At 36.9% G+C, this 27598-nt stretch overlaps 1 protein-coding gene across 4 annotated transcripts in view; it reads left to right on the top strand.

The window, feature by feature from the left end:
* MAP2K5 (mitogen-activated protein kinase kinase 5) overlaps positions 1–27598 on the top strand; it is a 273895-nt gene that overhangs the window by 88787 nt on the left and 157510 nt on the right. For all 4 annotated transcript variants that reach the window (XM_003929695.4, XM_003929694.4, XM_074392748.1 and 1 more), the window contains exons 10-12: positions 14572–14640; positions 14730–14811; positions 26844–26905. In XM_003929695.4, the coding sequence (XP_003929744.1) occupies positions 14572–14640; positions 14730–14811; positions 26844–26905 (213 nt within the window). The remainder of the gene's footprint in view (positions 1–14571; positions 14641–14729; positions 14812–26843; positions 26906–27598) is intronic.

The raw sequence follows: 27598 nt of genomic DNA, 5'->3' as shown, positions 1-27598 counted from the left end.
ATCTCCTCTGTTACACCATGCAGCCTTTATACAACTTAATAACATTGTTCATCCCTCTGATTTCCATCTATCTTTTCATGATTCATCTCCAAGATGCCTTTTTAGCTATCTACAGTGAGAAATTGGTCTCTTTCTGTAACAGCTGTGTAGTATATATTTCTGCATCTTTTTTCTCATTTAGGAAACTAAGAAGCAGAGCAATTACATTGCAATTGCTTATACCTTTTAGTAAGTTGAAACCAAAACTAAGGCTTAGATCCTCTGACTGCTAGTGAAATCCAGAGTTGTTCTTCCGTATCACATCTAGTATAGCACCTAGCATGTGTTATATGACATTTTCAAGTCCTCCAAGCTTGTGAGGAGGTACAACAGAACTTCCTTTGAGATGTTTTCTTTGACAGTTCAGCCATATAAAGTCCATAGAATTGTAGAATTGGAAGCGACCTTGGAAACGGTTGGTTACAGCCCCCACATTTTATAGAGGCACTCAGCTCACTGACCGCAGCTCTCTTGTATCACTTTGGTGCTCACTGAGTGCAGCTCTGATGTACCACCTTGGCATTGGATTAATTTTTCTGTACCTCCTGAGCTCCCTTTTCAATAAGAGAATACTTCCATTAACTTGAGCACTATTTTCCCATCCATTGAGTTATTTTTTTGTTCCTTTTATGTCAAAAGTCTTAAATTGTTGCTGATGATATATTTAGATAGTCAACTCTAGGTTATTTACTCCAGGATAGGGGAACACTATTATAAATCATCCAGAAATCTATCATTATTTGACCTTGCCAAGTACATTATACATTTTTTATAATTTCATGTATTTTGAATTATGTTTATATAGACTAATATTAAAATTCTTGTGCATGAGTTGGGTGTGGCAAGGGGCCAACAGCCTTTTCTGGAAAGGATTAAAAGCAATTTTAAAGAAAGGATGATTTGCAAAATAGCCGTTAAAATAGAGACTGTCAGTAAATGAAAATAGTTGGGATTTACAAATATGCTGTTCACTAGACCTGACCATTAAACTGGGCTTTACAACAAGAACTGTACTGTATTCACTTTGTATCTCTAGATTTCGTAAAATCACATAGAAGATGCTCACACTGAGTTGAATGAATGGCTGATTTAAGAGCAGATATGATTATTGTGATTAAACTTTTGTGTAGCCCTGAGCTTGTTGGTAGTTCAGGCAAAAACCATTAACTTATATAATAGTCATAATCTAAGAAAAAGAAATTTACCATTTCTTCAAAACAGGCAGAATTTTTAATTCTTAAAAGTGTGTTGGTTTCCAAATATTTGGAGATTTTCCAGATATCTTTCTATTACTGATTTCTAATTTAATTCCATTGTGGTTACAGAACACCCTTCCTATAATTGGAATTACTTTAAATTTGTTGAGACTTATTTTATGGCTCAGAATATGATCTATTTTGCTAAACAGTCCTTGTACACATGAAAAGAATATATAACCTGCTTGTGCCTGTCATCCCTGCACTTTGGGAAGCTGAGGTAGGTGGATGGCTTGAGCTCAAGAGTATGAGAGTAGCCTGGGCAACATGGCAAACAAACCCCTTCTCTACAAAAAATACAAAAAAAAAATGATTAGCTGGATGTGGTGGTGTGTGCCTGTAGTCTCAGCTACTTAGGAAGCTAAGAGGGGATTGTTTGAGCTGAGGAAGTTGAGACTGCAGTGTGCCATGATCGCAACGCTGCAGTCTATTTGGGTGACAGAGTAAGACCTCATCTCAAAAAAAAAAAAAAAAAAAAAAATATATATATATATATATATATATATATATATATATATATATATATTCCACTGTATAGGGTATTGTAATAATGCCAATTAGATCAAGTTGGCTGGTAGTGTTATTCAAATCTTCTATATCTTTACTGATTTTTATCTAGCTGTTCTATCAGTTATTTAAAGAGGGTTATTGAAATACCCAACAGTAATTGTGGCCTACACTTCCGTTATTTTTTAGTTAATGTTTTTTGAAGATATTCTTAGATGTATTTATGGTTGTTATGTCCTGTTGATGAATTGGCCTCATTGCCATTATGAAGTAACCCTCTTTGTCTGTGATCATATTCTTTGCTCTAAAATTTACAGTCTGATAATAAATTATAGACTTTATTTTGACTAGTGTTAGCATAATATCTTTTTTTTTTAACTTTTAACCTATTGTGTCATTATTTTTGAAATGTATTTCATGTAGGCAGCATACAGTTGGGTCTTGTTTTTATTTTTATTTTTATTTATTTTTATTTTATTTTATTTTTATTTTTATTTTTTTTTTGAGACGGAGTTTCGCTCTTGTTACCCAGGCTGGAGTGCAATGGCGCGATCTCGGCTCACCGCAACCTCCGCCTCCTGGGTTCAGGCAATTCTCCTGCCTCAGCCTCCTGAGTAGCTGGGATTACAGGCACGTGCCACCATGCCCAGCTAATTTTTTGTATTTTTAGTAGAGACGGGGTTTCACCATGTTGACCAGGATGGTCTCGATCTCTCGACCTCGTGATCCACCTGCCTCGGCCTCCCAAAGTGCTGGGATTACAAGCTTGAGCCACCGCACCCGGCCTATTTTTATTTTATTTTATTTTATTTTATTTTTTTGAGACAGAGTTTCGCTCTTGTTACCCAGGCTGGAGTGCAATGGCGCGATCTCGGCTCACTGCAACCTCTGCCCCCTGGGTTCAGGCAATTCTCCTGCCTTAGCCTCCTGAGTAGCAGGGATTACAGGCACGCACCACCATGCCCAGCTAATTTTTTTTGTATTTTTAGTAGAGACAGGGTTTCACCATGTTGACCAGGATGGTCTCGATCTCTTGACCTTGTGATCTGCCCACCTCGGCCTCCCAAAGTGCTGGGATTACAGGCGTGAGCCACCGCGCCCAGCCGGATCTTGTTTTTAAATCCAGTTGGATAATCTCTGCTTTTTAAGTGGGGTATTTAAACTGTTTACATTTCATGTGATTATTGATATGGTTGGATTCAAATCTATCATTTTGCTCTTTGTTTTATATTTGTTCTGCCTGTCTGCCCTCTTTTTTAAGTGATTGCTTTAGAATTCATAGTAAACATTTTCAACTTAACATAGTCTCCCTATGTAAATAGTATTGTACCACTTTATAGTCTAGAAGTCTTACAATGGTAAATTTTCATTTCTCTCATCCCAGCCTTTGTTTTATTATCATGTATTTTACAACCTCATATGCTATAAACCCCAGAATACGTTGTCAGTATTTTTGCTTTCGATATTTGTCTTTTAAAGACATTTAAAAAGTAAGAAAAATAGTGTTTTATTTTTATTCATGTATTTAGCAGTTCCAGCTCTCTTCATTCCTTTGTGTGGTTCAGATTTCCATCTGGTATTATTTTCCTTCTGTCTGAATGATTTCTTCCTTTACATTTCATATAGTGTAGGTCTTTTGGTGTTGAATTCTTTAAGCTTTTGTATGTCTAAAAATGTGTACTTCACTTTCATTTTTGGAAGGTGTTTTATTTTTTGCTGGATGTAGAATTCTAGGCTGACTGCTGTTTTCTTTCAATATTTTAAAGATTTTGTTTCATTGTTTTCTTTCTAGTGAGAAGTTTACTGTCATTTTTAATCTTTGTTCCTCTGTACATCAGAATTGGCTTCATTTCTGGCTGCTTTCAAGATTTTTTCTTTATCACTGGTGTTAAGCAATTTAATTATGATGAGCTTTGATGTATTAATAATTTTCTTCATAATTCATGTGCTTGGGGTTTGTTGAGATTCTTTGGATCTGTGAAGTTTTCATCTAATTTGGAAAAATTAGACATTTTTCTTTAGGTAGTTCTCCCTACCATTGGGAACTTCAGTTGCATATGTATTATGTCACTTGAAGTTGTTTTGTCACTTGAAGTTGTCTCAGTGAAATGATGCTCTGTTTGTTTTAGTCATTTTTCTGTGTTTCATTTTGTATAGTCTTTTCTGTGTGTCTTCAAGTTCATTGACTTTTTTCTTCTGCATTTTCTAATCTGCTGTTAATCCCTCCTGGTGCATTGTTTCTGTTTTAGGTGTTACTTTTTATCCCTAGAAGTTTAGATGACCTTTTTTTTGCATCTTTAATGTCTCTACTTAACATGTTCAAAACTTGCTCTGCTTTCTTTTTTTTTTTTTCATTTTTATAAATAAAGATGGGGTTTCACCATGTTGCCCAGGCTTGTGTCAAATTCCTGTGATGGTTAATATTGTCAACTTGATTGGATTGAAGGATGCAAAGTATTGTTCCTGGGTGTGTCTGTGAAGGTGTTAACATTCACAGAGATTAACATTTGAGTTAATGTTAACATAGGAGGTTAACGTTTGAGTCAGTGGACTGGGAGAGGCAGACCCACCCTCAATCTGAGTGGGCGCCAGCTAATCAGCTGCCAGCTGGGCTAGGATAAAAGCAGGCAGAAGTTGGAAGTACTTGACTTGTCTTCCGGCCTTCAGCTTGCTTCCTTGCTGGTTGCTTCCAGCCCCTAAGCATCAGACTCCAAGTTCATTAGCTTTTGGACTCTTGGACTTAACACCAGTGATTTGCCAGGTGGCTCTCAGGCCTTCAGCCACATGTCGGCTTCCCTACTTTTGAGGTTTTGAGACTTGGACTGGCTTCCTTGCTCCTCAGCTTGCAGATGGCCTATTGTGGGACTTCACCTTGTGATCCTGTGAGTCAATACTCCTTAATAAATCCCCTTCTTATATACATCTATCTTATTAGTTCTGTCTCTCTAGAGAACCCTGACTAGTGCAGAAATGGTATTTAGTGACTTTTAAATAATTTGATCCTTTCAAGGCTTGCTTTTACGTTTTATCAGACAGTACCAGCTCAGTATTAGTCTAGAACTAATTTTCCCCATGCAACTGAAGTCATAATCTTGAGTACTGTAACTGTTGCCTTGAGAATTGCAAGGTTTTCCACACTGACCGGTGGGAATACCTAGTATTAATGCCCAGTATTAATCTGGAGATTGTTCCTTCTGAGCCTTTCTCGTGGTTTTCTTCCTGGCCTCAGGTGATTTCCTGACATCTATATGCAGATCATTCATTACTCCGCTGAAGAGTCCAGGACCCCCTTGGCAGACCTCCGGAGCTCTGGAGCTCTCTCTCAGGTCCTCTGACAGCTGTGTGCCCTCTGTTTCTCTAGCTTCCTTGTTCTCCTCAGACTCTTAGTTTTGTCTTCTCACCTTAGGGAGGTGGCTTATCTCTGCCTGGATTCCCCTCCCTGCGCTGGGGCCTGGAAACTTAACTCTCGTCAGCAAGCTAGGCAATCTTAGGGCTCATCTCATTTCTTTTCCATCTTTCAGGGATCACTGCCCCATTCTGGCTAATGTCCAATGTCTGGAAGCCTGTTGATTTCTCTCTCTCTCTCTCTCTCTCTGTCTCTCTCTCTCTCTCTCTCTCTCTCTCTCTGTGTGTGTGTGTGTGTGTGTGTGTGTGTGTGTTTTAGTAACCCTTCCTTTTTAAAATTTAACTTTTGGGCCGGGCGCGGTGGCTCAAGCCTGTAATCCCAGCACTTTGGGAGGCCGAGGCGGGTGGATCACGAGGTCAAGAGATCGAGACCATCCTGGTCAACATGGTGAAACCCCGTCTCTACTAAAAATACAAAAAAAATTGGCTGGGCGTGGTGGCGTGTGCCTGTAATCCCAGCTACTCGGGAGGCTGAGGCAGGAGAATTGCCTGAACCCAGGAGGCGGAGGTTGCGGTGAGCCGAGATCGCGCCATTGCACTCCAGCCTGGGTAACAAGAGCGAAACTCCGTCTCAAAAAAAAAAAGAAAAAAAAAAAATTTAACTTTTAAGTTCTGGGATATATGTGCAAGTTTGCTATGTAAGTGTACTTGTGTTGTGGGCGTTTGTTGTACAAATTATTTTGTCACCCAGGTATTAAGCCTAGCACCTATTGGTTATTTTTCCTGATCCTCTCCCCACCTCACCCTCCACCCTGTGATAGGCCCCAGTGTGTGGTGTTCCCTGTATGTCCATGTGTTCTCATAATTTAACTCCCACTTGTAAGTGAGAACATGCAGTATTTCGTTTCCCGTTCTTGGGTTAGTTTGGTAAACATAATTACCTCCAGCTCCATCCATGTTCCTGCAAAGGATATGATCTCATTGTTTTTTATGACCACATAGTATTCCATGGTGTATATGTACCACATCTTCTTTATCAAGTCTACCAGTGATGGGCGTTTAGGTTGATTCCACGTCTTTGCTATTGTGAATAGTGCTGCAATGACCGTACGCATGCATGTGTCTTTATACTGGAATGCTTTATATTCCTTTGGGTATATACCCAGTAATGGGATTGCTGGTCAAATGGTATTTCTGTTTTTAGGTCTTTGAGGAATCACTGCACTGTCTTCCACAATGGTTGAATTAATTTACACTCCCACCAACAGTGCTGTATAAACATTCGTTTTCTCCACAACCTTGCCAGCATCTGTTATTTTTTTTAACCTTTTTTTTTTTTTTTTTTGAGTTGTAGTTTCATTCTTGTCACGTGGGTTGGAGTATAGTGGCACAATCTTGGCTCACTGCTACCTCTACCTCCCGGGTTCAAGCAATTCTTTTGCCTCAACCTCCCGAGTAGCTGGGATTACAGGCACCTGCTACCATGCCTGGCTAATTTTTGTATTTTTAGTAGAGACGGGGTTTTACCATGTTGTCCAGGCTGGCCTCAAACTCCTGGCCTCAGGTGATCTGCTTGCCTCGGCCTCCTAAAGTGCTGAGATTACAATAGGCATGAGCCACTGCACCAGGCCCATTTTTTGACTTTTTAGTAATAGCCATTCTGACTGGTGTGAAATGGTATCTCGTTGTGGTTTTGATTTGCATTTCTCAAATGATCAGTGATGTTGAGCATTTTTCCATGATTGTTGGCCTGACGTCTATCTCCTTTTGAGAAGTATCTGTTCATGTCCTCTGCCCACTTTTTAATGGGGTTATTTGGTTTTTTCTTATGAATTTGTATAGATCCCTTCCTTACACCCCTTTATTATAAAAGTTAACTCAAGATGAATTAGACTTAAATGTAAAACCCAAAGTACAAAAACCCTGGAAGACAACCTAGGAAATACCATTCTGGATGTAGGAATCGGATAAAGATTTCGTGATAAAGACACCAAAAGCAATTTTTGCAACAAAGGCAAAAATTGACAAATGGGATCTAATTAAACTAAAGAGCTGCACAGCAGAGGAAATTATCAACAGAGTGAACAGAGAACCTACAGAATGGGAGAAAAATTTTGCAAACTATGCATCTGACAAAGGTCTGATATCCCTTTTCTTTCCTTACACCACTCTAATCCAGATGCTTGGCTTTTTTCTTGTCAGACGTGTAGACCAGCTTTTGAATTGTTTTCAGTAAATAGAAGCTACCATTTATTAATGATTTATACAATGCTAATCATTTTGCATACTATTTTTCATTAATACAGCAACTTTTGTAACTCTTTTTGATTGCCATTTTACAAAAGCTGAGGCACAGAGAAGTTAAATGACTTGCCTGAGGTCTCAGAACTGATAAGTAGTAGAGCCAGGATTTAAGCCCAGGCAGTCTTGTCCTAAGTGCCCGTGACCCCTGCCAGTGCTGCTTACTGCTCTCAGATTTGGCTTGCCAAAGATCATCCTGGTTAAATTTCTTTCCCTCTCAAAAAGTCTTCAGAGGCGTCACGTCACTTCCCAAATAAAGACTTTAGAGGATGGAATTCAAGATCTTCCATGATATGTCATCAGTCTGCTTTTATAGCATTATCTTACATGTCTGAATCCTGTGTGTCTTTTAAGTTGAAGTCGTTGCCTTATCTGAACTCAGGTACTTTCTCACTTCAACACTTTGATGCACGTATTTCTCTCTAATTAGAATGCTTTCACCCGTATCTCCACCTATCAAAATCTTTAACATCCTTCAAGGATCAGCTCAAAAGCCTGCTCCTCCATTGAACTTTTCTGGATAAGACCTGTCACATATGGTCTATCTCTCAGTCACTCATTTTCTTCTTTGAACCTCTCTAGAATTCCCTGTATATGTCTTTTAATGGTGTTATCACCAACTGCCTTGTATTTTACTCTTAGTATACCTGTACATTTCCCCTATTATATTGAAATCTCTTTGTAAGTGAGGAACAGATCTTATCTTCTTGCCTTTGTGATTCCTGCAGATCCTTGCATATAGGGTATAGTACAAAGCATTGCACATAATGAATAAGTGTTCAACACATAATTTGTTGAATGACTGAATGAATAAATTTTTGTTCTTCTGTTTCTTCTTTAGCTCATTCATTCATCTTTTTTTTTTTTTTTTTTTTTGAGACGGAGTTTTTCTCTTGCCCAGGCTCACCGCAACCTCCACCTCCCGGGTTCAAGCAATTCTCCTGCCTCAGCCTCCCGAGTAGCTGGGATTACAGGCATCTGCCACCACACCCAGCTAATTTTGTATTTTCAGTAGAGACAGGGTTTCTCCATGTTTGTCAGGGTGGTTGCAAACTCCCGACCTCAGGTGATCTGCTTTCCTCAGCCTCCCAAAGTGCTGGGATTAATAAGTGTGAACCACCGCACCCAGGCTCATTCATCTTTTAAAGTAACATCTTAAAAGCGGTTTCGGCCGGGCGCGGTGGCTCAAGCCTGTAATCCCAGCACTTTGGGAGGCCGAGGCGGGTGGATCACGAGGTCAAGAGATCGAGACCATCCTGGTTAACATGGTGAAACCCCGTCTCTACTAAAAATACAAAAAATCAGCTGGGCATGGTGGCGCATGCCTGTAATCCCAGCTACTCAGGAGGCTGAGGCAGGAGAATTGCCTGAACCCAGGAGGTGGAGGTTGCGGTGAGCCGAGATCACGCCATTGCACTCCAACCTGGGTAACAAGAGCGAAACTCCGTCTCAAAAAAAAAAAAAAAAAGCAGTTTCAGTTCACATGCAAAATATCTCATAGCATTCGTTGTATGGACCATTGCTCTCACTCAGAATATTTCTTAGCTTTTTTATATTAAAGGGTGAAATGGAAGGTTAAGAGTTAGAAGCATATTTGATCTTTTCCTGACCCTCTCCTGACTTTTGTGTGACTTCAAGCATGTCACTTGAACCTCCCAGTGACCTCAGCTGTGAAACAGGGCTGCCTGGTGTCACAGAGGGATTACGAAGAGCAGCAAATCACAGTCCTTGTCCAAACAGAATCACCTGCGGGGTCTGACGCCTGCATGGAATGATGAGGGAAATTTAATTTTCCAAGTCAAGTGGTCTGTTGGACCCACACTTTGAATGTCTGTGGGCACAATTAGATGAGTCCTTGAAAATATGTTACTTTTCCTACTCAAAATGTTTCTCATGTTATGCTTCTAAATATTATTTTTTAGATAAAAAAAGTATATTTTAATGTTTCCCTTTTTAGACTTCTGAGGTAGTACTATCTCACGAGATTTTTTTTAAGTTGAATTTTGGGAAGGTAAATGTACCTTGAATTTTTATTTTATACTGTTGAATTTAGAAAATGTTCTGCCTCAAAGAGAGCATTTTGAAAATGATGCTAATCACATTTTAAAGATAACTATTTCATAATGACCATATGTAATTCATGAAACGTGTTTCTACCTTTCTGTGTGTTTGTTTGGTGTAGGTAGTCAAGACAATTGCAGATAAGTAGAGCAGAAAACAAATAAAAATACTGTTAGCCATCTTGTGAACAGAATCTTTTTATACCATTAATGTATTCTATAAAATCTTTCAAGTAGTAATGCTTGGAGGATTTAATAGATTTCCCACTATTGTTTGTTCTCTAAGTGGGAAAAATCCATCTAACAGGAAATTTCTTAGCATTGTATATTGCATGTGCTGATTATCATTCTTTGACTGCTTTGAGTTTCTGCTGCTTTTAAACTAGCATTTAAATGGACCATTTGATTAATCATTTGTATACTGACTATAATCCTCCCAAATTTCCTTTCTGAGTTGTACATACTGTAAAAGACAATTATGTCGCCACAGATTAAATAAGTGAATTAAAACAGAATAGCGGCTTAATTTGACCTGTGATTTTGCTCTCCTTCCCTTTAGTGAAGTGTGTGCCACTCCAGCAAATAAATGAAGTCATCCATGACAGCTTGTGATGAATTGCCGTATTTATACTGTATATTTTAATAGCCTCACACTAATTTAAATTGAGCACAGAGTAAATTATAATTCAGTCACTTGACTGCTTATATTTAACTTGACAACTCATCCTTATTTGTCCTGGAGGTGTAGTGGAGAGCAGTGGAAATGCACTAAGGTATTTCAGTTTCTCACTTAACCCTTTCTCAATGGAATGCTTCATATTCAAATTCTCTCCAGTTTACAACATTTAGCACTTCCTAAGGAGAAAATAAATGAGACTCAGGGAGTCCGTAGTTGCCTTGTACTTCAAAAAGAAAATTAGTCTTAGCCATGCTTTTCACCATTGCCTTCAAATAAGGAATTGGATTTGTTTATTTTTAGCAATTTTAAAGCTCACTCCCAAGAATACCCAGGGGAAGGAGAATTAACCTTCCACCCAGAGTGCCAAGACTCCCACAAAATAGAGAGCATTTGAGTAGAGTTATTTTAAAGTGCGTTTTACTTTCCCTCTCAAGTTCCCAGAAATTGCTTTATTGGGTTTTTTCATCATTTTGGAATCTCCTCTATTCTAAACTAAAGAAAATACCAACAATGATCAAAATGAAATAGAATACTGTGGATTAGCTCTACAAATACGGTATTTCTTACTATATTTTAGGTCTGTGCGGCATTTTTATTTGGTGGTGTATGTTCTTGGTTTTAAATTCAGTTGTAGAAATCAAGCAATCTAGTTCTTCTGTCTAGAAACAGCTTCTTATAAAGAGGAATGTAGTTGTAACAACTTTAGTGAAATCCCACATCACTTTCCAGGTTAGACCTTGTGTGGAGTGCTGGGGGAGATAGAAAAATGTGCAAGACTCAGCCCTTGCCCTTGAGAGGCTTATAGCCACTCTATTCTTGAGGCTTCTGTTTGTAGGAGATGAGGAATGGATGCTCAAGGCAGAATGTATATATCGAGGGCCAGAGCTGGAGGTGAATTTTGATGGATGGCTTTGAGGTGGGCTTCATGGAGGCAGTGGTAGCATCCAAGCTGGGTCTAAAAGATAGAACAGCTTTTTTTCAAACAGTGACTGGAGTGGAGAGAGGAAGCGCACCCCAAGGGGAGGAAACAGCAGGAGCAAAGACTGGAAGTAGGCAAAGCACAGGATAAATGTGTGTATACCAGGAAGTGTCATCTGATTTCACATGAAGGGTGGGTTTGTGGTAGGAGTAGTGGGAAGAGGAGTTAGAATAAGTTGTCTGTATTGCGGAAGAATTTCTTGAATGTCGTGCTAGAGTTTTGACTTTATTGTAGGCAATGGGAACACAGTTAGGTTCTTGATCAAGGGAATGATATATTCACAGCTAGTAGGTTGGGGTTAATTCCAGGGTGTTTGCTAGCAATGTGGAATCATGTCATTTCTAGGTTGGTGATGGCCTGGAGATGCAGTATATGTTAATACTCATATATCTTAGCACTGAATAAATGCCATTTTTCAAACCTTAGATAAGTGGTTCTTTACTTTACTTTGAGTTAGGAATTACCTGGGGTGCTTTTCAAAATAACAAAGATGTGGGCCCAACCCCAGGGATTCTCATTTCATTGGTTTGGGGTAAGGCCTCCACTTGGATTTTTTTTTTTTTTAAGTGCCCTCAGTATTATGATGTGAGGCCAGGGTTGAGAACCACTGATTTAAGGTCAATAGTAACTTCATTCCTTTTAGCAGTTGTTTGAGTGAGAGATTCCTGGTACTTGACATTGTAGTAGGAATAGCTGTAATATTTTATGGCATAGAATTGAACTGATGCTAGATGGTAATTTTTTGGTAAGTTTTATACAAAAATATAAGTGAATATTGTTGGTAAATGACTATTGATCAGTTTACTGATTTTGTTGATAAGTTTTATACAAAAATATAAGTGAATATTGTTGGTAAATGACTATTGATCAGGAGAAGTGCTTAAATATTTCTCAGCAGTTTTATATTACATTTACAGTCTAGTTTACTGACAGCTTTTATAAATATCCCTAAAGCAAACTCTTGATAGAAATTACCTGTGCCTTTTTTTTTCACCTTCCCCTCCTGCAAATCAATGTCAGGACTATAAAATGTACTTTAGAATTGTCCCTTTCTTTCCTTGCTCTAGCAGCAGTTTACAATTCAAAATAAATGTTTTTCTCTTTAGTATGATATTTTATATATATCTATATATTTTTTTCACTTGTAATACAACATGTAATTCAAAGTTGAATGGTATATAACTATACTATCATAGTAATTCTAAATGTTAAGTTTTTATCTAGAAATGTCTAGAGTCAGAAACTCTGCCATAAATCGTAAAAACTGTTTTCCACCCATTTCATTCTCATCACTGCCATTTTAAAGTCAAAAACAGGCCGGGCACGATGGCTCATGCTTATAATCCCAGCACTTTGGGAGTCTGAGGCAGGTAGATAACTTGAGGTCAGGAGTTTGAGACGAGGCTGGCCAACATGGTGAAACCCCATCTCTACTAAAAATACAAAAATCAGCTGGGTGTGATGACACGTGCCTATCATCCCGGCTACTCAGGAGGCTGGGCAGGAAAATTGCTTGATCCCGGGAGGTGGAGGTTGCAATGAACGGAGATCTCGCCACTATACTCCAGCCTGGGCGACAGAGCAGAGCTCTGTCTCAAAATAAACAAATAAAGTAAAAAGTAATTACTCTTGAATTAGTTTCACTGATGTACTTAGTAGAATTTGAACAGTATGGTCTTTCTTAAAAAAATAATGTGTTTGAAATAAACTAGAATTTATTCTAGATAAGTTTATAAATATTTTATATTTGTGGGTTATAAATTACTATGGGTAATATCACTCAGTGATTGATATTTTAAATAAACCATGAAGTACTGAAAAGCCCATGAGACTGAGTCCAGAGGAGGGGTCCTACCATTGCCAGGCTCTGTGGCTCCTGGGAAGGAAACCTGGTTTCTTCTTCAGTAAAAGAAGGGAGTTAGATGAAAGAAGATTTTTTTCAAACTTTAACTTTCTATAACATTATTAGCAAAGAACATTACCTGACTGGAAAAAATAAAAGATAATATATTTTTAAAACTACTTATTTCTCTCATAACTAAAAACCCCATCCATTTAAAATGTCATTTTTGACTGGGCATGGTGGCTCACACTTGTAATCCCAGTACTTTGGGAAGCCAAGTTAGGCAGATCTCTTGAGGTCAGGAGTTAGACCAGCCTGGCCAATGTCTCGAAACCCCATCTGTACCAAAAATACAAAAATTGGCTGGGTTTGCTGGTGGGCTTCTATAATCTCAGCTACTCAGGAGGCCGAGGCACGAGAATCACTTGAACCCAAGAGACAGAGGTTGCAGTGAGCTAAGATTGTGCCACTGCACTCCAGCCTGAGTGACAGAGCAAGACTTTGTCTCAAGAAGAAAAAAAAAAAAAAAAACGTAGTATTTTGGCCAGGTGTGGTGGTTCATGTCTGCAATCCCAGCATTTTGGGAGGCCAAGATGGGCAGATTGCTTGAGCTTACAAGTTCAAGACCAGCCTGAGCAACATGGTGAAACCCTCATCTCTACCAAAAATACAGTAAATTAGCTGGGCATGGTGGCACACCTGTGGTCCCAGCTACTTGGTTGGCTGAGGTGAGAGGTTTGCTTAAGCCTGGGAGGCAGAGGTGGCAGTGAGTCAAGATCACCCCACTACACTCCAACCTGAGTGACAGCATGAGACTCTGTCTCTAAATAAATGTCATTTTTATTCATCACCCTCTCTGCTTATTACCTAGTGTCTGATCACAAATCACAAGATAGTTCTTTTTTTAAGAGACAGAATTTCACTCTGTCACCCATGTGGGAGTGTAGTGGCGCAGTCATGGCTCACCTCAACCCCAAATTCCTGGGCTCAAGTGATCCTCCCACCTCAGCCCCCAAATTGGTTGGGACCACCTGATCACACCATACCCAGATAATTTTTAATTTTTTTTGTAGAGATGGAATCTTGCTATGGTGCTTAGGCTGGTTGTATACCCCTGGTCTTCAGGGATACTCCCACTTCAGCCTCCTTCCCAAAGTGCTGGGATTACAGGTGTGTGCCACTGCACCCAGCCAATACTGTTCTTTCATATTGGTTTGAGGGTCATTTCTATGTTCCTCTTTTGAAAATAGCCAATGTGGCTAAAATAGGGTGCATAAATTAAGAGTGTTATAACTTAACTGACTTTTAAAGCCATTACTGCTGACCTTTGAGACCTGGGTTTTTTCTTTGGTCCCATCAATCACTTCTGTACCACCTCCGCCAGTACTAAAGGACAAAGGGTTAGATGAGGATACAGTTTGTATTACTGGGAATGACAGTGGTAAGCAGAAGGAAGTGGAGAAGAATAAATGAACTGCCATTTTTTTAGTTCTTATATTTCATAGTGAGTATAGCTAATATGGTTGGAAGGTGAATAAATGTTAATACCTTTCTATATTTAGGTCATACTACTAGATATTACACTGGAACTTCAGAAGCAAATCATGTCTGAATTGGAAATTCTTTATAAGGTAGATTTTTTCATAATTTTTATTTGTAAAGCATGCCTATGGTACTGACCTGCAGGTTTATAACTACTTTTGTCTTATTTTTGTTACAGTGTGATTCATCATATATCATTGGATTTTATGGAGCATTTTTTGTAGAAAATAGGATTTCAATATGTACAGAATTCATGGATGGTGAGTTTTCCCTTTTATAATACTGTAAAAATGATTTTTAGAATATATAGTGCTTTAAAACTGGGTTTTGATCTAGATATCAAGTAGAATTAAAAATAATTATGCTAATAATTACATTATTTATACTCTAAGATTATCTCAGTGTTAGGGGTTCCTGGTGTTAAATATTTATAGCTGAACTATAATTTCAAGGATTGAACTTCACTTTTATTGAAAATTTAAATAGAACAGATTAAATGCTAGTCTAATCGGTGGTTTGATATTTGATTCTTCTGCACAATCTGTCTTCACTTGCAAAACAGATGTTTTGTTCTTTTAATGTTTCAGTAGCCAAAACAGATTTTCCTTTAAAGAAATCTATTAACCCAATGTCCTGTGTCTTTCAGAAAGAAATTGGTTCTTAATTGCAAGATAAGAAATTGTTTTTCAACACAGCTGTTTAGCCAAGATGTGTTTAGTTTTCTTTGGACTTTAGCCCTTTCCTTCCCTGTCTATTTTTTTATTCATTTATATTTTTGTAGTTCTTTTTTGACCTGAATATTATGGCAAAATTCTGATTTCTGGGGACCTATCAGTGATGTCATTATATTGTTTATCAATTTTAAATCTAAGCAGTCTTTAAATTTTAAATATTCAGTTTTCTATGGTATAGTCTATTAAAACATAATCTTAGACAATATAGTTAGTTTCTTGTGGAGATTCTCAGTACCTTACTAAAGCAATTAATTTGTGCCCTGCAAGACTTTAATGAGTCAACATTGGTACCTTGATACTATAATAAGATATATAGCATGTTCTAAATTAGTTGTAGTAGAATATCAAGAATTAAAAATCTTACCACCACATAGGTAGTATGATAATGGTGGAGACTGACTAGAAAAGGTGGATTCATTGAGCCAATACATGTTACTGTGTTGTAACTTTTATCATTCTTTCTTTGAAGTCTTCAGTTTTTCAGTTCTACTAAAACATTTGTATTGAAACTGGGCACAGTGGTTCACACATGTAATCCCAACACTTTGGGAGACTAATGTGGGAACACTGCTTGAGCCCAGGAGTTTGAGACCAGCCTGGGATAATATAGTGAGACCTCATCTTTACAAAAACATTTTTTAAAATATGGCTGGGTGCACTGGCTCACGCCTGTAATCCCAGTACTTTCGGAGGCCGAGGCAGGCGGATCACTTGAGGTTAGGAATTTAAGACCAGCCTGACCAACATGGTGAAAACCCATCTCTACTGAAAATACAAAAATTAGCAGGGTGTGGTGATGCATGCTTGTGAATCCCAGCTATTTGGGAGGCTGAGACAAGAGAATTGTTTTAACCTGGGAGGTGGAGGTTGCAGTGAACTGAGATCGTGCCATTGCACTCCAGCCTGGGCGACAGAGTGAGATGCCATCTCAAAAAAAAAAAAAAAAAATTAGCCGAGCATGGTGGTTTGTGCCTGTAGTCCCAGCTACTCTGGGGCCTGAGGTGGGAGGATTGCGCTGGAGCCCAGGAGATTAAAGCTGTAGTGAGTTGTGCTACTGCACTCCAGCCTGCACGACAGACTGAGACCCTGTATCAAAAAGCCAATTAAAAATTTTTAATTGAAGTATAACTCAGATACCATAAAATTCACCTTTTAGAAGTGTATAATTCAGTGGTTTTTAATATACTCACAAGGTTGTGCAATCAACATTTGTATAATCCGTTAACATTTTTTACCACCCCTGGAAAGAGACTTCCTACCTGTTAGTACTCTCTGCCTCCTCTTTCCTCTAGTCCCTGGCAACCACCGATCTACCTTCTGTCTCTATGGATTTACCTATTCTGGACATTCTGTATAAACAGAATCTGATGATGCATGGCCTTTGTGTCTGGCTTCCTTAGCATAATGTTTTCAGTGTTCATCTATATTGTAGCATATATGAAAACTTTATTCCTTTTTATTGCTGAATAATATTGTATGGCTATACCACATTTTGTTTATTCTTTCGTTAGTCGATGGACATTTGAGATAGTTCTACTTTATGCATAATTATGAATAATGCTACTCTGTATATTTGTGTACAGATTTTTGTGTGGACATACGTTTTCAGTTCTTTTGGGTATATATGTAGGAGTAGAGTCATATGGTAGCTTTATGCTTAACTTTTTGCATTCTTACCAGCACTGTATAAGGGTTCCATTATCTTCATATTTTTTGCCATATGTACCATTATGTGTCTTTTTTAAATTATAGCCTTGTAGTGTGATATGGTATCTCATTTTGGTTTTGATTTAGATTTCTCTAATGACTAATGATGTTGAGCATCTCTTCATGTGCTTATTGGCCATTTGTATATCTTCTTTTGAGAAATATGTTTTCAGATCCTTTGTCTATTTTTTAAATGAGTTACTGATGCTTTGATTGTTGAGTTGTAAGAGTTCTTTATTTTCAAATATTTTCACTCTTTGGTTATCTTTTCACTTTCTTTCTTTCTTTTAAACCTATTTATTTATTTATTTATTTATTTATTTATTTATTTAGAGATCCAGTCTCATTTTGTTGCCCGGGATGGTTTTGAATCCTGGGCTCAAATGATCCTCCCACCTCAGCCTTAAGTTTTATTGTTTTAGCTCTTAAATTTAAGCCTTTGATTTATTTTTGAGTTAATTTATATATGATGTGAGATGGGGTCCAAATTTATTCTTTCACATGTGGATATCCATTTGTTCCAGTATCATTTATTAAAAAGACTATTTTGCCTTTGAATTTTCTGGTTATACTTGTTGAAAATTGACCATAAAATGTATTTCTGTACTTTGAGATCAATGCAAATACATCCTGCATTGATCTATTTGTCTATCTTTGGACCAGCACCATATGTATTTGATTACTTTTACCTAATAACTCTAGATTATTATGGTTTTATAAGTTTTGAATCGATAAATGTAAGTGTTCCAACTTTGTTGTTTTTCAAGATTGTTTTGGCCATTTTGGATACCTAGCATTTTAATTTTAATTTTAGAATCAACTTGGTCATTTCTCCAAAAAATCCAGCTGGGATTTTGATAAGGTTTGAATTGAATTTTTAGATCAACTTGGAGAGTATTGCTGTTGTAACATTATTTTAGTCTTCCATTCCATGAACACAAATGTCTTTCAGCTTACTTAGGTCTTCTTTAATTGTTTCTCACTGATTTTAAAAAAATAATATTTAGTCCATCAGCGGTAATTATTTATTAAATTTATTTCTAAGTATTTCAATGCTGTTTTTCTTAATTTCATTTTTGGATTGTTCATTGCCAGTGTATAGAACTTTAATTGATTTTTGTATATTGATCTTGTATTCTGCAACCTTGCTGAACTTGTTTACTAACTTTAATAGCTTTTTGTGGATTCCTTAGGGTTCTCAATATACAAGATAATGCCATCGCAAACGGGTAGTTTTACCGCTTTCTTTTCAATTCTGGATGCCTTTGACTTCTTTTTCTTGTTTGATTACCCTGGCTAGAATCTTCAGCACAATGTTGAATAGATTGATGAGAGCAGACATCCTTCTCTTGTTTCTGAGTTTAGAGGGAGAGGTTTCAGTATTTCACCATTAAATATGTTAGCCATGGGTTTGGGATAGTTGTCCTTTATCAGGTTGAGGAAATTCCCTTCTAGTTCTAGTTTGTTGAGTACCTTTTTTTTTTTTTTTAAACCATGAAAGGGTATTAAATTTTGTCAAATGCCTTTTCTGTCTATTGAAATAATCTTGTATTTGGTCTTTTATTCTATTAATATGTGGTATACTATATTAATTGATTTTTGCAGAGTGAACCAGTCTTGCAATGTTGGGATTATTCCACTTAGTCATGATGTGTAATTCTTTTTATATGTTCCTGGGTTCTGTTTGCTAGCATTTTCTTGACAATTTTTGTATTCATATTTATGAGGGACATTGGTCTGTAGTTTTTTTGGTGTGTGCGATGTCAGTGTTGGCTTTGGTATCAGGATAATTCTGGACTTATAGAATGAACTCAGAAGTGTTACCTCCTCTTCTAATTTTTGAAAGAGCTTATGAAGGAGTGATGTTAATTCATTTTTAAAAAAATTTTATGGGCCAAGTGTGGTGGCTCACACCTGTAATCCCAGCACTTTGAGAGGCTGAGGCAGGAGGATCACTTGAGGTCAGGAGTTTGAGACCAGCCTGGCCAACATGATGAAACCCCGTTTTTTTAAAAATTAAAAAAATTAGCCACACATTGTAGCACATGCCTGTAATCCATATAGCACAGGCCTCCCAGCTACTTGGGAGGCTGTGGCAGAAGAATCGCTTGAACCCGGGAGGTAGAGGTCGTAGTGAGCCAAGATTGTGCCACTGTACTCCAGCCAGGGTGACAGAGAGAGACTCCATCTCAAAAACAAAACAAACAAACAAACAAACAAAATATATATATATATATATATAAATTTTTACAGGTACATAGTATTGTACATATTTATGGAATACATGTGTAATAATATTTGACAACAAGCATACAATGTGTAGTAATCAACTCAGAGTAATGGAGATATGCATGACCTCAAATATTTATCATTTCTTTGCGTTAGGAGCATTCCAATTCCACTTCTGTGGTTATTTTGAAATACACAATAATTTAATGTTAACTATGGTCACCCTGTTGTGGTACCAAACACTGAATCTTATTCTTTCTGTCTGACTGTATTTTTTACCCATTAACCAACCCCTTTTTGTCCTTCATTCCTGACTACCTTTCCCAGCCTCTGGTAATCGTCATTCTGATATGTGTCCATGATCATTTGTTTTTGGCTCCCACATATGAGTGAGAACACACTTGTCTTTCTGTGCCTGGATTATTTCACTTAACATAACATCCACTCATGTTCTTACAAATAATGGGATTTCATTCTTTTTGTGGCTGATAATATTTCATGTGTTTATGTACCACATTTTCTTTATCTTGTCTTTATTTTTCTTTGATGGACACATAGGTTGATTCCCTATCTTGGCTATTGTGAATAGTACTACAGTAAACATTAGAGTGCACATAACTCTTCCGTTTACTGATGTCCTTTCTTTTGGATGTATACCTAGTGGTGAAATTACTGGATCATAATAAGGTAGTTCTATTTTTAGATTTTTGAGGAATTTCTGTACTATTTTCCATGGTAGCTGTACTAATTTACATTCTCACCAATAATGTATGAAGGTTCCCCTTTTTCCACATCCTAGCTAGCATCTGTTATTCCCTGTCTATTTGATAAAAGCCATTTCAGCTGGAGGGAGAGGATATCTCTGTGGTTTTGATTTCCATTTCCCTGATGATTAGTAATGTTGAACATTTTTTCGAATGCCTGATGTTAATTCTTCTTCAAACATTTGATAGGATTCACCAATGAAGCCATCTGGTTCTGGGGTTTTTGGGTGTGTCATTAGTGTGTTTTTTTAAAATTGTGATATAATACTTATACAAGAATTTTTATTATACTAGTCAATTTTGTGTTACTATAAAGGAATACCTAAGACTAGGTAATTTATAAAGAAAAGGGATTTATTTGGCTCGTTTCGCAGGCTGTACAAGAAGCATGGTGCCCAGCATTGGTTTTTGGTCTGGACCTCAGGAACCTTCCATTCATGGACCAAGAGGAGAGGAGAGAGGTCCCAGACACTTTTTAAGAACCAAATCTTGTGGGAACTAAGAGTGAGAACTCACTCCATTATGTGAGAATGACACCAAATCATTTATGAGGGATCCTCCCCTTTGACCCAAACACGTCTCACTAGGCCCTGTTTTCAACATTGAGAATCAGATTTCAGCATGAGTTTTCTAGGGGCCAAATATTCAAACTGTATCAGCCGTTTTTAAGTGTATAATTCAGCATCATGAAGTACATTAACATGATTGTGCGACTGTCACTACCATCCATCTCCAGAACTCTTTTTGTCTTGCAAAACTGAAACTCTATACCTATTAAATAAGAACTCCTCATTCACTCCACCTCCCAGCCCCTGGGAAACAACATTATACTCTGTCTCTATTAATTTGACTACTCTAGATATCTCATATAATTGGAGTCACACAGTATTTGTCTTTTTGTGTCTGGCTTATTTCATTTTGCATTATGTCCTTAAGGTTCATTCATCTTGTAGCATGTGTCAGAATTTTCTTCCTTTTAAAAGCTGAATAATATTTGTGGTTAGTTTTTTTTTTTTTTCTTACTAACTTGATCTCTTTACTATTTATATACAGGTTTAGTCAGATATTTTTTTCTTCTTGATTTAATTTTGGTGGTTTGTGTTTTTCTCAGAATTCATCTATCTTATCAAGGTTATCTAATTTATTGATACATAGTTTTTCTGAAAATTCTCTTATAATCCTTTTTATTTCTGCAAGCTTGGTAGTCATGTTAACTCTTCTATTCCAGGTTTTAGTTACTTGACTCTCCTCACTTATTTCCTTGGTCAGTGTAGCTAAAAGTTTGTCAGTTTCTCTTTAAAAAAGAAAAAAAAAGTTTTTTCATTTAAATTGAAACCGTCTTTTGGTTTCATTGATTTTCTCTATTGTTTTTTCTATTCTCTATTTTGTTTATTTCTCCTTTAATTTTATTATTTCCTTTTTCTGCTTTTGAGTTTAGTTTTAGCTTGATGTTCTCTGTTTAAGGTAGAAAGTTAGAATACTGATTTGAGATCTTTCTTCTTATTTAATGTAGGTTATAAATTTTCCTCTGAGCACTGCTTTAGTTGCATTCTAGAAGTTTTGGTATGTTGTGTTTTTATTTTCATTAATCTTAAAGTATTTTCCATTTTTCTATTACAGAAATCTCTTGTGACTTCTTTCTGACCCATTTTTATTTAGGTATATGTTGCCTAATTTCCACATATGTGCATTTGAGAAGAGTGTATTCTGTTATTAAGTGAAGTACCCTTCACATGTCAGTTAATTCTGATTGATTTATAATACCGCTTAGTATTTTCTTACTAATCTTTTGTTTAGTTTTGTCCATTTTTTAAAGTGAGGTATTGAAGTTTCAAAAACTAATATTTTTGAGTTGTCTATTTCTCCTTTAAGTTCTTTCAGTTTATGTTTCATATATTTTGGCACTCTGTTGTTAGGTGCATGCATGTTTATAATTGTTATAGCTTCTCGATGGATTGATCCTTTTATCATTAGAAAATGTGTTTGTCTCTAGTAACAACATTTAACAATAAGTATCTAAAAGTCTATTTTTTCCACGAGTATAGTCACTCCAGCTCCCTGTTGATTACTGTTTAAATGGTATATCATTTTCCATCATTTTTTAACCTGTTTGTGTCTTTAAATATAAAGTACTTCTGTTGTAAACAGCATGTAGTTGTATCATTTTTTAAATTAATTAATTCTGCCAATCTCTTATTTAATTAGAATACTTAAACCTTTTACATTTATTTAATTACTAGCAAGGTGAAATTTATATCCCTATTCTATCCCCGTTCTATTTGTTTTCTATAAGTCATGCCTTTCATGTTCTTCTGTTATTGCTTTCTTTAATGTCAAATAGATGTTTTCTAATGTACCATTTAAATTCTCCATGGTTTTTTTAGTCTATTTTTTTGAGTTATAATCTTAATGTTGCCCTAGGGATTACAATTAACTTCTTAACTTACAAAAATTTAATCCAGATTAGTATAACTTTATTTTAATAGTATACAACAACTTTACTTCTATATAGCTCAATTTCTTCTCATCTCTTTTATGCTGTTATTGTCATAAATGACAATCTTATATATTGTGTATCTAACACAAATTTAAAATTATGCAATTGTCTCTTAAATCATATAGGAGAACAAAAGAGATACAAACAAAACATACATTTATCCTGTCATTTATATTTGCATATGCAGTTACCTTTACCAGTGTTATTTATTTCTTCATGTGGATCTGAGTCTTTTAAGTTCAGTCTAAGGTTCCTTTAGTCTGAAAGATTGTATTTTATTTCTTGTAGGGTAGGTCAACTATTGATTGATTCTCAATATTCTGAGATAAATTTCCCAGTTTATTTGAGAGTATCTTAATTTCTCCTTCAGTTTTGTAGAATAGTTTTTTGCTGGATATAGAATTTTTGGTTTACAGTCTTCTTCTTTCAGCTGTTCAAATATGTCATTCCCCTGCCTCTGACCTTTATGGTTTCTGATGAATGATCAGCTCTTGATCTTTTTGAGGATTATTTATAATTGACATGTCACTTATCTTGCTGCTTTCAAGATTTTCTTTTGTCTTTGGCTATAGATAATTTGATAAAAATGTATATAGGTATGGATCTCTTTGAGTTTATCCTATGTGAAGTCTATTGAGCTTCTTGGATGTATAGATTAACTTTTTAAAACTAAATTTAAGAAGTTTGGGGTCATTATTTCCTCAAATATTCTTTCTGCTTTTTCCTATTTCTCCTCTCTTTCTGATCTCCCATTATGCATATGTTTGTATGCTGGATAGTATTCTACAGGTCTCTGAGAATGTGTTCATTTATCTTCATTTTCTTTTGTTTTCATCATCAGATAGAATAATCTCAATTGACCTTTCTTTACCTCCCTTGATCATTCCTTCTGCTTTCTCTAATACACCATTGATCCTCTCTAATAAATTTTCACTTCTTATACTTTTCAACCTCATAATTTCTATTTGGTTACTTCTCGGAACAAAGAAAAGTGACAGGTCGCAGGGAACAATCCGGTAACCTTGGAATCTCAAGCAAAAAGTTCAAACCTACCAAGCCACAAATGAATGAGTTTCTAAATGCCTTGAATACCACCATCTCAGCTAAAATTAAATTCTGTCAATGTATGTCGTAGTATCACATTGCATGAGACTTTTTAAACTGCAGAAAGTTCACATGTGATTCTCAAGCTATGTCACATCATGAGGAAACCTTTTACATCTTTTTTTGAGACAATATCTCACTCTGTCACCCAGGCTGGAGTGCAGTGATGCAGTCTGCTCACTGCAGCCTTCGTCTCCTAGATTCAAGTGATTCTCCTGCCTCAGCCTCCTAAGTAACTGGGTCTACACATGTGTGCCACCATGCCCAGCTAATTTTTGTATTTTTGGTAGAGACAAGCTTTTGCCGTGTTTCCTAGGCTGGTCTCAAACTCCTGACCTCATGTGATCCACATGCCTTGGCCTCCCAAAGTGCTGGGATTACAGGTGAGAGACACTGTGCTCAGCCACCTTTTAAATCTCTAACTTATGAAACTTCAAAGGTTCACGTCTTCTCTGAGCTCTGCTATCAGCTGACTCAGGCTTTACCTAGAACATTCGCATTGCTGGGACTGTTTTCCCCATCTGTCAAATAAAGTTGCTGGAATGATATTTTTTTTGAGATGGAGCCTTACTCTTGTTGCCCAGGCTGGAGTGCAGTGGCACGATCTCAGCTTACTGCAACCTCTGCCTCCTGGGTTCAAGCAATTCTCCTGCCTCAGCCTCCTTAGTAGCTGAGATTACAGGTACCTGCCACCACACTTGGCTAATTTTTGTATTTTTAGTAGAGATGGAGTTTCACTGTATTAGCCAGGCTGGTCTCGAATGCCTAACCTCAGGTGATCCACTTGCCTTGGCCTCCCAAAGTGCTGGGATTACAGGCGTGAGCCACCATGCCTGGCCGGACTGATCTTTAATGTCCTTTCCTGCACTAATGTTTGATCGGTCTGAGAGTTGCATTTTTGGATAGACCTGTAGGATAGAAATGATAATAAGACAGAGAAAAATTAAACGAACCCCCCTGCCACTTTTAGTCTGATAAGAATTAACTGAATTGCAGAAAAATAACTCATCAAACGTAACAGAAATTCTTTTTTTTTTTTTTTTTTTGAGACAGAGTCTCACTCTATCTCCCAGGCTGGAGTGCAGTGGCGTGCTCTGGGCTCACTGTAACCTCTGCCGCCTGGGTTGAAGTAATTCTCCTACCACAGCCTCCTGAGTAGCTGAGATTACAGGTGCCTGCCACCATGCCCTGCTAATTTTTGTATTTTTAGTAGAAACAGGCTTTCACCATCTTGGCCAGGCTGGTCTTGAACTTCTGACCTTGTGATCCACCCTCCTTGGCTTCCCAAAGTGCTGAGATTACAGCGTGAGCCACTGCACCTCTTCAAGGAACTCTTAATTCTGAGCGGATCTGCTGCATTATTTTTCCACCTATGACATTTATCTCTAATGGACATGAAAAGACAAGATGAATCATTGATATCATGGAGCCAGCTGTGTAAAGATTTAGCCATATGGGGCTGGGCACAGTGGCTCACACCTGTAATCCCAGCATGTTGGGAGGCTGAGGCAGGCAGATCGTGAGGTCAGGAGTTCGAGACCAACCTGGCCAACAGAGTGAAACCCCGCCTCTACTAAAAATGCAAAAATTAGCCGGGCATGGTGGCAAGCACCTGCAAGTAATCCTAGCTACTCAGAAGGCTGAGGCAGGAGAATCACTTGAACACGGAAGGCAGAGGTTGTGGTGAGCCGAGATCTTACCACTGTACTCCAGCCTGGGCGACAGAGGGAGACTCTATCTCAAAAAAAAAAAAAAAGAAAAAGGAAAAAAAAAACATTTAGCCATATGGATAGTTAAGAAAAGTGGGTCTCACTGAGGTTAAAAACCAATGAACTACCTCAAAATTAGATTCCTTTTTGGCTTCTTCTACTGATAATGGTGGTCAAGTAATCTTTGTTTTTTGGGGTTAGCTTGTTGAAACCATTGTCCCTTTAGTCAAGTAAGCCCTGATTTATATCCTTTGTAAAAATAAATGTCCTCTTAGAAGTTGTTACTGGTACATGTGGATGGGTTTTCACCTCCTAGTTTTGAGCCAGTCATATCATTCACTTCATAAGGGATTGGTCCAAAAAGCTGCATTTGTCAGTCTTCCAAATGCCAGCATGTAAAGCTTGATCTTTTTTATTTTGTTTATCCTTGCTACTGCCAATTTATCTGAAAGATCAATGAGAACATAAAATGTTTTCCTGCTGTATTCTTTCTTTTATTGCATCTATAATAAAAATGTCATTTTAGTAAATAAGGATTGTTCAGTTCATAGCAGAAGTGTCGTTTTTTCATTATCTTCCCAGTAGCACCCAGAGCCAGAGTATAATGTTTAGTTACACTGTGGTTTCCTAGTTTCTTGTTCAAATCTGGAAACTACAAGCAAAGGTTAACTAAGAGTGATCATTTTTCTCTATTTGCTTTAAATAAGATAAATGTAAAGTCAGTAGCCACATATATATGCATGTGTCTATATGCATATATATGTATACCTGCATACATACGGGTTTATATATGCATTGACTATTTTTACAGAGAAAAATATTTTCTCTGATGTTCAGTTTTATAAAAAGTTGACATGAAAGTATTCACATTTGCATTTCAAAAGAATGGCGTACTTCATGTTTAGTACCTTATGAGGCATACTTGTAAGTCAACCAGTAATATAGTGTTAAATATGAATTTTAGCCTCTGATAGGAAAAAATATTTGTCAAATACTCTGTAATAATTTTTTATAGAACTGAAAGACTGATATACTTCAGTTTGACTCTTAAAGGTTATTACATATTATTAAAACAGATCTCATAATCATATCATTAAGGAGCAAAGTAGTGGTTCTCTGCATGTATTCTAGCTTTTGTTGGGTTAATATGAAAATTCTAACATAGTACCCTGGTTTACATTTGAGAAAAACTGTTACAAAAGGCAGGCACCTAAATGTCATTATCCATATTGATCTTTATGATTTTGTATATGTATTTAAGTTTACATAAAGTGTAGTTTCTTAGCTTGCCCTTGACTAGTTTCTTTCAGTTTTTCACGTATGTGACTATACACTTAGGAACAAAATGGAATTATCTAGTTATACTTCATCAGGAAGTATGATTATGTTATAGATAACATTGGACTGAAAACAAGTTGTATACTACGCATCCAATGTGTGGTGTAAGAAGGGTAGAAACATACTCTCGCAGTGAGTACACAGAGGAGGATCCCAGTGCACTGCTCTGGTAGTTTCATTTGTGGTAACATGGCACGTTTATCTCTACAGGGGGATCTTTGGATGTATATAGGAAAATCCCAGAACATGTCCTTGGAAGAATTGCAGTAGCGGTAAGTATATGGCTTCAGTGTTAGAAAATATGAATGTGAATATGAATGTTTTAATCCTTCTAATCAAACTCATTCTTCTTATATTCTCAGAATGTTTTTTTTTTCTTGTTCTTCAATCTCAGGTGGCTGCCAAGACCGTCTTAACTGTTCTGTTCTTTCTTCTTTTCATAGACCATCCCACCCACTATCACAACATAGTCACACGCTTATGAACTCCAGCCTGTTCATGTGTTTGCAGGGACCTTGTTGTTCTTATTGACTGATAAAATTTCCAAGTTCTTCTTCTTCAAAAACAAAAACAAAAACAAAAACAAAAACAAAAAAACCTACTTTTTTGTGTTTTTACATTTTGTAGTTGTAGGCATGATTCGCAAATGCTTTAGAAGTCAGTTATTAAAGCAGTCTATGTAAAGACTTTTTGCAGTTTTTTTGTGTTCCTGGTTTTTAATTTTTTCATCAACTACATCTAGAAATTTATTCCTTATGTGATTTAAAGCAGTTTTCCCATATTCCTGTATTTTCTATATACACTAATATGATGAAATGTATCAACTAAACTAACATTACTATAATGTTCTCTTAAGTTCCAGATTTCACATTTAGAATAATATAGGTTAAACAGCGTCTGAGAGAAGTCATGGGTGGTATAATAGTAAACAATTGCTAAACTAAAAGCACTATAACTTCAGCGTT

The sequence above is a fragment of the Saimiri boliviensis genome, chromosome 2 (assembly GCF_048565385.1).
Source record: "Saimiri boliviensis isolate mSaiBol1 chromosome 2, mSaiBol1.pri, whole genome shotgun sequence".
NCBI classification, from domain to species: Eukaryota; Metazoa; Chordata; class Mammalia; order Primates; family Cebidae; genus Saimiri; species Saimiri boliviensis.
Note: the sequence above shows the minus strand (reverse complement) of the source record. Positions and strands in the feature narration are given on the sequence as shown.